Below are 9715 nucleotides of genomic sequence, written 5' to 3'. Positions count from 1 at the left end.
CGCCTGCAGTGATGCAGTCGCTGTACCGGTCGATTGTGGTGAAGAAGGAGCTGAGCCGGGAGGCGAAACTCTCAATTTACCCATCAATCTACGTTCCTACCCTCACCTATGGTCATGAGCTTTGGGTCATGACCAAAAGGACAAGATCCCGGATACAAGCGATCAAAATGAGTTTCCTCCGTAGGGTGGCTGGGCGCACCTTTAGGGATAGGGTGAGGAGCTCAGTCACCAGGGAGGAGCTCGGAGTAGAGCTGCTGCTCCTCCATATTGAGAGGGGCCAGCTGAGGTGGCTCGGGCATCTGTTTCGGATTCCCCCATGGAAGCCTCCCTGGGGAGGTGTTCCGGGCATGACCCGCCGGGAGGAGGCCTCAGGGAAGACCTAGGACATGTTGGAGAGACTATGTCTCTCGGCTGGCCTGGGAACTCCTCAGGGTCCCCCTGGAAGAGCTGGAGGAGGTGTCTGGGGAGAGGGAAGTCTGGGCATCCCTGCTTAGACTGTTACCCCCGCAGTCCGGCCCTGGATAAGCGGCAGATAATGGATGGATGTTTGTTTGTTTCTTTGTTAACACTCTAGCAGCAAAACTATTGGTTGAATTCATACCAAATTTGGTTTATATATTGCTAGTGACCCAGAATAGACATGATTATGTTTTGGGAAAAATAAGTTAAGTTAAAAAAATTTTAGGAATTTTTAAAGTGTTTTTTCTTCTCTCATTGTCTTATAATGGGTGAAATTTCACATTTATAAAAAACATACATTTTGTTTCAATTTGCTTCAAACTTGTCACATAAATAGAGGCAATTGATATGCTGACATCAGCACACACATAGACATGATGACATCAGCTGGATCGATGCCAAAATAAACTACAGTACATGCGAGGGGCGGGGTTTGTTGTGTCTGGCACCACTTGTTTAGATTAGAATGCCTTTGAGTAAAACTTATTACATACATATTTATATTTGAAAGTACTGAGATATTATAACTTCACTAGGCTGTCAAGCAGTCATAAGATGTATACATGGTATAAATTTGGGGGGCATGTCTCCATTTGATGCCATTTGACCTTGAAAAAGTAGGTCAAGGGGACCTATTTCAAAAGGCTTCTGCTCTGTGTCAGGATGCATTTACAGTATAAATTTGGTGCAGATATGTCAGTACATTCTTCAGATGATGCGATTACATTGTTGAATGGTGGGACGGACAGACGACTAAACGAAGTTGGCCGAGGGGTAACAATAGCTAAATGTCAAATTGTTGCAAACAATTTATCCTATTATGTGACCATATATGTAACATCACTGTTGCTACAAACAACTTTTTAAATGTCTGTCCAGTTTCAATCTTCAGTTTTATTTTAACCATACAGGATACTTTTATTTGCTATATTTTAAAAAAAAATGCTTATGGCAGAAATTGTATGTTCTACTGCCACAATGTTCAAGTATGCTGTTTGTTAATGTACCATGAATGTGTATGGACAGTCCATTTTGGATTGATCTTTTAACCTGAGCAGCAGATACACTGTAGATGTTAATGAAACCTGGAGGTGAATACATGAATCAAAACGTACTCTTTCTTCAGTGAATGGATTCATGAAACAATGTGTTAATGAAAGAGTGAAAATGAAGGGATTTGGGGGGTTTTGTTGTATTTTATTCTTTCTCTTTTCCATTTAGAACTGATTAACATTTTGTCAAAATAATTTGCTTGTGTTGGTTTATGGTTTGTAGCTCATCAGCCAATAGGCCAGGCAATGTCAACAAAGTCTGTTCACAGTTTTGAGAAAATATGAGTATTTGACCAATTTTTGAAATATTAAAAATTTGTCTTTACTTATAACGGGGCATATTCTAATGGCTTATGAAATGGAAATGGTTAGAAATATCAATATCATTACTATTGAGGACTTTTAGGAAGTCATATATGGACTTTCATTCAATTAGCTGAATTATCCTCCAGTGAAAGTACCACCCACTTCTATTGGGAAATTGACCTTCTGCATCCAGACCACAGGACTCTAACATAGCAGCAGAACCTGAAAACCTCACAAATTCAAGTTGTTATTGATTCTTGATAGAACATGCTGGTGAGCTACAGGCCCATTATTCCTGTTTTTATTATGTATAACTATGCTACGTTTATGATTTTATGAATTTTAATGCTTTAATTTTTTTGATTTTATTGTTATTACTATGTTATGATGTAATGATGAAAGAATTTAGTGCAGTTAAGCATTTTAAAGTAAAAAAAACAAAACATTTGACTTATACAAAAGCAGCCATACTGACAAAATAATTTGATTTTGTATTAGACATGAATGATTTGTATTTGCAAACAAAAAATCCTTTTTAAAAAAATGTGTCTGTCATGGCATAATTCATCAGATTGGGTGGAGCAATTACCGCTATGCATTTTTCACAATTAGTCCTGTATTATTGCACTGTAACAGAATCTTGGCTGTAGTTACTGTATTGGCTATATCACAATATGTTTTAGTAATACTATTATACTGTATAACATGGATCCTATGGATAGTGGTTAGTAAAATAAGTGGTGAAAAAGTTTAGTAAGCACATTACAAATTTTATTCCACCTAATTTCCACTTGATTATTGTGCAGACAGAGGAATTTAACAGTAAGGTCTCCACTTTGTCTAATGTTGATTCATCATGAGTTTTATTATTGTACCTGTTCTTTATTTTTATGTAGTGATTCATTAACAGCATTAATGTACCTGATATAGAAGCATGAATGCTAGCTGACATATACTACAACTGTAAATGGGTGGTGGTGGTGGTGGGGGTACTGATTTTTAAACTTATATGTAAAGCACTTTTTACTATGTCATCACTGTATGAAAAGTGCTATATAAATAAAGATTGATTGATTGATAAATAAATAAAAAACTTATAAATAATGCCTCAGTATCAGTTCTTCATTTTATTTTGCTGTATGTATTGAGCTGTCAATTAATTTAAGATCTGTTTACTGTTACTGTTCAATCATGAATTTCAGCAACTCTAGAAAATTCCTGTCCAATGAGCTCCTTGATCATGTCCTACGTATATATCTTGACGTTATTGGACAAACTGGCTGTCCATTAAAGTGTCTTCATCTGATTGGTCAAAATAGTTAAAGGAGGAGCTTGTAACCAGGAAGTTACTGGTGTGACTACAGGCCTCACGCTGCCGTCAGTTCAGCGTTTTGCTTGTCATTTTGCACAGCCGACATCGTCTTAAACCATTTTTACTCCGACAGTATGGGTGACGATGAAGAGAAGTACGATGGGATGCTGCTTGTTATGGCGCAGCAACACGAAGGGGGAGTCCAGGAGGTAATGTTAGTGTGTTGCTAAAATGCTAAAACCTCCATGCTAATGTTGTAGCTAGGTTAGTTAGCTTGTAAGCTAGCAGAAATCCCACTGACTCTATTTCCATATTCAGTAAAAAAAAACTAAAGGAATCACTATTTTGTTATGATATAGTCTAGAATGGTGTCATTGTGGAAAAACTCTTGGAGAGACCATAACTAACTTATCATATTTATGCTATTAACGATACAATGCTACCTCTGCTGTCTGTGCTAACGAAGTAGCACGACATACAGAATAAAATCGTGTTTTAGCAGCTCTTTTATGTCTGTTTTTATCAAGTATATTTTCTCAAATAGCAAGACGTGGACATTGACGACACTGTTACGCATTTTCGTCTTGCTCTGATATAACTGCATCTGTTTCAGTAATGTCAAATGACTGACATTTCTAGAAGAATCTGTATTTCCCTCTACACACGTTTATATCCTAAGAGTAAAAAAGGAATACTAGTGTTATTACTGCTAATGTCTATTGTGGCAAATTCTTAATTTGTTATCTTGGAATTTTGAAAGTACGCTTCTTTTCATGAAACCAGTAACAAAAAACAGAGTTTGATAGAATTTCCACTTACAAATGAAAGATAAAATAGTTGCCATCTGGTTGTGTTTTTCTCATACAGGGATGCAAAGTCAGTTAATGTTGCATCAGACTGAAAGTAAGACACTGTAAATGATCAAGCCAAGATTTAATAAGAGTGTACAAAATACAAATCATTTGATGAAAGATAAAATTGACAGAATACACTGAAGTCTTGACAAAAGAAGGACTGTATTTTAAGTTGATACTACAGTCTTCTGTACCCATAACTGAATACAACCACATTTCCCAACAAACACAAGCTCTAATAATGTTAATCATGTTGACATAAACATTTTACAGGTTTCTCAAAGTCCAAGTCAACCCATTGGTGCAGACTTGGAGTATGACTCTTCTCTGGCCTCATAATTTGATTCTCTTACAATTCACCTGTCAGTGATGTACAAAAATTCCAGAGGAATCTCCATGCAACACAATCTACATTTTGTATTGGACTGGCCATGACTACTAATATATATATACAGTCTAATAAATCTAGACCTCTCTGCACTTTAAATATTCAGATTCTTAGGCTCATACAATAGTCAAACACATGTGCAAGCCACTTCAGTATGTAAACGTGACAAAAACAACAGAAATCTTCCTCTGTGCATTAAAACTACAGCTCCAGTTAAGATATCCATTTTGTATCTTTGAATCAACTTCTTCCACATCTCTAATGCAACCTCATGGTGAATCTTACCTGTGTCTGGCACATCTGGAGTTACCCCAGAAGGTGGTGCTGTGGGTGTTCTGGATACAAACACATCACCATCTTGTTTCCAATCTACATTTCTTTGTAATAAAATAAAGTTTAGGAAACAGTTTAAACAGAAGGTCGTGCAAGTATAACAGTGATCTTAATATCTGTTTTTCTCTCTACAGTTAGTAAACACATTTTTCAGTTTCCTCCGTCGCAAAACGGACTTCTTCACTGGTGGTGATATAGGTGCAGCAGAGAAGGTGAGTGCTTTCTAACCTCACCTTAACTGTGTCTTAACAGTCTGTAGACTGTGTTAAGTATTGACAATTGCATGTCTTGCATTGTTTCCCAACTCTTGTCTTCTGTGTCTTTCAGCTTGTGAAGGATACTCTCTCCCACCACAGTAAGTTAGCATTGAAATCCCAAAAAGAGAAGCAGATGAAACAGGAGAAGGAGAAGAAAGAGAAAGCTGAAAAAGCTGCTAAACTGGCAGAAGAGGAGAAGAGGAAAAAGAAGAATGACGATGGTCCCAGAATTCAGGAACTGACTGATGAAGAAGCAGAGAAACTTCAGTTTGAACTAGACAAGGTGATGTACAGAATGATTTAGCATATCATCACACAGGGAAAACCACTGCTGTTCTGTTAACTCTTTTTATTCATCAAATTGGTTGTTGTGCATTTTAGAAAAAGAAAGAGGAAGAGAATAAGGAGAGAGGAGAAAAGTCATCTGACAAAACTGAAAAAGAAAAAGAGAAGGAGAAAGGGGTGAGTGTGTCAGACTGCCCTGACAAATATTATGGTGTCTGATGAAAGAATTTGCTTTTGAACTGGCAAATTAATTTGTCCTGGTTTTCTCAGTCTGATTCAGAAGGAGAGGAGGATGAGAAGGACAAAGACAAACTAAAGCCTAATGCAGGAAACGGTGCTGACCTTCCAAACTATAAGTGGACACAGACCCTGTCTGAAGTCGATGTGAGTACCTTTTCCTCCATAACTTTTCTTTGATCTATCATTCAGTAGCTCAGGCTGTTATTCACCAAAAATTGTTTGCAGCGTCATCAAATCCATATATTTATAGTAGATTTCCATATATTTCCGGTGGGAGAACACTAGACCTGATGATTTAGTTGATCTGTTCACTGACTGTTCATTCTCCCACAGATTTCCGTACCTTTTGATGTGAAGTTCCGCATTAAAAGCAGGGATGTGGTGGTGGACATCCAGCGACGTACACTCAAAGTGGGTCTGAAGGGTCACCCTCCTGTAGTAGAGGGACAGCTGTACAACGAGGTGAAGGTGGAAGAAAGCTCCTGGCTCATCGATGATGGCAAAGTTGTCACAGTTCACCTGGAAAAGGTGTGATATCATTTGTGTGGCTCAAAGGAGATGTATTATAACCATTTATTGGCTTCCTTCTTCATATTCTCATGAATATTGTTTGATTTCAGATTAATAAAATGGAGTGGTGGAGCAGGATCATCACCACAGATCCAGAAATCAACACCAAGAAAATCTGTCCCGAAAACTCAAAGGTAAAATAAGCATCAACAGTCATGTGTTTTAGTCAAGTGAGATGTGTTTTACAGCGAATAATGTGTGTTTGTGTCTCAGCTGTCAGATCTGGATGGAGAGACGCGTGGCATGGTAGAGAAGATGATGTATGACCAAAGGCAGAAGTCAATGGGGCTGCCTACGTCTGAAGAACAGAAGAAACAAGACATCCTCAAAAAGTACGTCGTCATCAGCTAACAGTACTTATGCAAAACATGTGTGACGGACTCTTCCATTGATGACACATCTGAAGTAGTTGTCCTTCATAAACTTCAATTCAATTCCAGACAGCAGAGTGAACACTGAAATATAGTCAGAAAATAACATCAGACAGGTATAAAAAATGTACTCATGAAATGTTTATAGAATGAGCCTTTAATTTACATAATCTCAATTGTTAGTCAACCTTATCTTTCAGAGAACTGACAGTATATTAGGCTAATATGCTAATGCTAAGAGGCTAAACCTATGGTTAGCACACTAATGTTATTAAGTTATACTAAACCTAAAATTAAAGACATTTGTGATGTTTTACTTGGTTGAAATGAATCAAAATAATGCTATAAACATGGTACAATATGTATGCATTAGATCTTACAAACTGTGCTCAGCATTAGGAAAGGAAACTGTAGGAAAGAAAATTGCCACTTCCTCTTTACACTTCACATTTCCTGTTTTCAATTTGACAAACAGCAGCATTAACTTAAATACAGCAAAACCCTACGTAATATTTGAAAGATTAACTTCAACATTAACTTACAGGAGCCCGACTGAACATGAACAGAATGAATGAGCCCACAACTAAAGGTTTATATGTTATTAAAGGTCTAACAATATTTAGAGGCTGGTGATGGTAGTAATGATGGTTTAGATCATGAAAAAGCAAATCCGTCAGCTGATCTAAAAACACTTGAGAAAGTCAAACTAGTAAACTATATGAACACGTGACTAAATCTGAAGCTGAACATCAGTCTAATTTTAAAACATAGATGATTCTAGATGCAGTTTCAGCTTTTCTTTTCCCCTCAACCTGATGATTACGTCTGTCTCTGCTGAGTTTACCTACTGTGGTAGCAAAATGTTCTGCCAAAAAGTGAACTCAGCTCTGGCCCAGAGGGGAGATGATGTCGTCTGTTGCTCAGATTTGAGGCCAAAATCAGTGAGTGTCTGCTCTTATAGAACTGTTGCCTCTGAATGCTTGTAAAAACAGCCTTGTCTAGTTTTATGGGGGTAAAATAATGTTTCAGGACTCCTTGATCTGATGGTGGCATCGCAGAAAAGAAGGGGTCTTTTTCTTTTCGGAGCTAAATACCCTTTAAAAATGAACGCTGTGACATGAAGGCTTTGCTGTTGTACAAGTATTGATCAAAATAAACACCAAGAGAGGAGTGATTTGTGTAAAAATGATAGAACGTGTGAATTTGATGTGGTCTGTGTCTGCAGGTTCATGGCTCAGCACCCAGAGATGGATTTCTCCAAAGCCAAATTCAGCTGAGACCTGCTGCTGTCAGCTGTAATACGTCCATGTGGCCTCGGATTCATGTGAATCTGACTCAGATCCATCGTCAGGCACTGACCAACTCCTCCGCTTCATCTCTTCATACATCACATGGTTTTGTTGGCTAAGTCTTAAGTGCAAAGGTTCATGTTTTTCTTTTTTTTTCTTTTTGTCACAAACTAGATGACTGTAAAGCTGTCATGTTTCCTGTGCATGTCCGATGAATATTTAAAGATGTGTCTGGATTTTTTAATAAAATAAACCAAAATGAAACTATGGCATATATGACTGATTAAAAACACATACACACAGAATGAGGATTTATTTTCAGTGTGAATTCTTGTGCAAATTTAATCTTAAATGTTTGTGTTTTTACCAAAACTCCTTTTATTGTTGACCATTGGATCCCACTAAGTGGAGTAAAATTTTCACTAATTCACATCTAATGTACAGTAACATCAGACAGTTCTGTGCCTGTATATAAAACTGAAAAATTATATTGACTAATGTTAAATGGTCATCAGGAACACATCACTTTGACACTTAAGTGCATGATGACCAAGTCGACATGTCCACCTTTAAATAAAAGGTTATGGGCTTGCTTTACACTTAATTATCAAATAATTTAAAAGTCAGTTTGAGATCATTTATTATAAAACCTTTACAAGATCTGTACATGGTTAAACATGTTCATCACTTCAAAATGTAGTTACAAAATGCTTTACCTAACTGAAATAGTGCAGTCAGTACAAGAAACATAACATGCTTTTATGTAGCATATAGCAAATGTTTTACAGAAGATTTATCACATCTTTCATATCATTTTAATGCAACTGATAAAAAAAATATATATATAAAATCAGTTGACAGTTAATGTGTCAGTATGTGGTTGTTGACAGTTGTAACCACTAGGTGGCAGTGTTCTCCATGTTAGGTCCTGTTTTATCTGAGGCACGTTTTATCATGAAAGTAGAATGAAGTTGTGTTTTATGCATTTTCAAACAAACTTTTTAAAACTAAATCAATAGATGATCTGTGGATAAAGCTATGCACAAGGATATGTCTATAAGCTACAGTGAAAAGCTAAAAACTAAGGATAACTAAACAATCTAATGTAGAATACCTAATACTAACTGTAACTAACTATAGTTACACTAAATAATAAACAATAATAGTGTGATATTAGATATGTGAGCAAGTACAAAAATCCAGTTGTGCCCAAAAGTCATTTCTACTCTTGAGGCCGTAACCTTAAAATGTGATGTGTAAATCACATAATTTCCTTTCCTTTAAGTTCTCATTCATATAAAATAGTATAAAGTATACAGTAATTCCTGTTTTGAAATAATGGTCTCATTTTTTTTCTCTTAAACACCACAGGGAAAATATAATTAATTATTTGTGACTTGTTTATGTACTTTATTTGTACTTTATTTCTTTGGTATTGGTGGTATTCCAGTTTAGTGTTCAAGATGGGAACAGACAAAATGAGGCTTTAGTTTCAGCTCTTTCCTTTTTCAGTTATCGACTGTGAGGAAAAAATGTCAATGAAATCATATTTCTTTTGCATATGTATGCAACAAAAACAAATTAAATACAACTGACTTAAGAATAAACACTTAAAATAGACATCAGTCATAGACGTCATGTGTTTTATCTTATGTTTAATAAAGTTGTGGCTATTATTGGTCACAGCATACGCTATTTCCTAAAATGAAGATAACTGGATAAATGTAGTTCAATTTTTGATGTTTATCCTGAACAGCTATATCAATGAAGTAAAGAGTTATAGGAATGAATGCCATAAACTGTCTGAAAGCAAGTAGGAGGAAACTTTTTTTTAATCCTAAAGAACTCAAATGAACACTTTGATGCTACTTTGCAGTAACATGGTCAATGTATGTTTTTTCTCCAACAACTAAAATAAGTTTCAGTTCAGTTTCAGTCTAATGTCATTGCCACAAAAAGAGACAACAAGATATCGTCAGACCAGCCAACCATTGGCATC

At 36.4% G+C, this 9715-nt stretch overlaps 1 protein-coding gene across 1 annotated transcript; it reads left to right on the top strand.

Moving 5' to 3' along the window:
- The first annotated feature begins 3154 nt into the window (after positions 1-3154).
- On the top strand, positions 3155-8021 carry nudc (nudC nuclear distribution protein). The gene is made up of 9 exons (XM_030147713.1): positions 3155-3338; positions 4839-4916; positions 5032-5244; positions 5343-5423; positions 5517-5630; positions 5820-6014; positions 6107-6190; positions 6270-6388; positions 7653-8021. Exons 1-9 carry the CDS (start codon positions 3264-3266, stop codon positions 7702-7704), a joined length of 1011 nt encoding a protein of 336 aa, XP_030003573.1. The 5' UTR covers positions 3155-3263; the 3' UTR covers positions 7705-8021.
- The last annotated feature ends 1694 nt before the right edge of the window (positions 8022-9715 follow it).

This window comes from Sphaeramia orbicularis, chromosome 11 (assembly GCF_902148855.1).
Source record: "Sphaeramia orbicularis chromosome 11, fSphaOr1.1, whole genome shotgun sequence".
In the NCBI taxonomy this organism is placed as follows: Eukaryota; Metazoa; Chordata; class Actinopteri; order Kurtiformes; family Apogonidae; genus Sphaeramia; species Sphaeramia orbicularis.
Note: the sequence above shows the minus strand (reverse complement) of the source record. Positions and strands in the feature narration are given on the sequence as shown.

What these genes read in the sequence shown, in the direction of transcription:
- nudc (XM_030147713.1), top strand. Translation starts at nt 3,264, where the DNA reads ATGGGTGACGATGAAGAGAAGTACGATGGGATGCTGCTTGTTATGGCG. An exon ending in ACGAAGGGGGAGTCCAGGAG is followed by an intron (nt 3,339 to 4,838) that starts GTAATGTTAGTG and finishes TTCTCTCTACAG; the next exon opens with TTAGTAAACACATTTTTCAG. An exon ending in AAAAAGAGAAGGAGAAAGGG is followed by an intron (nt 5,424 to 5,516) that starts GTGAGTGTGTCA and finishes TGGTTTTCTCAG; the next exon opens with TCTGATTCAGAAGGAGAGGA.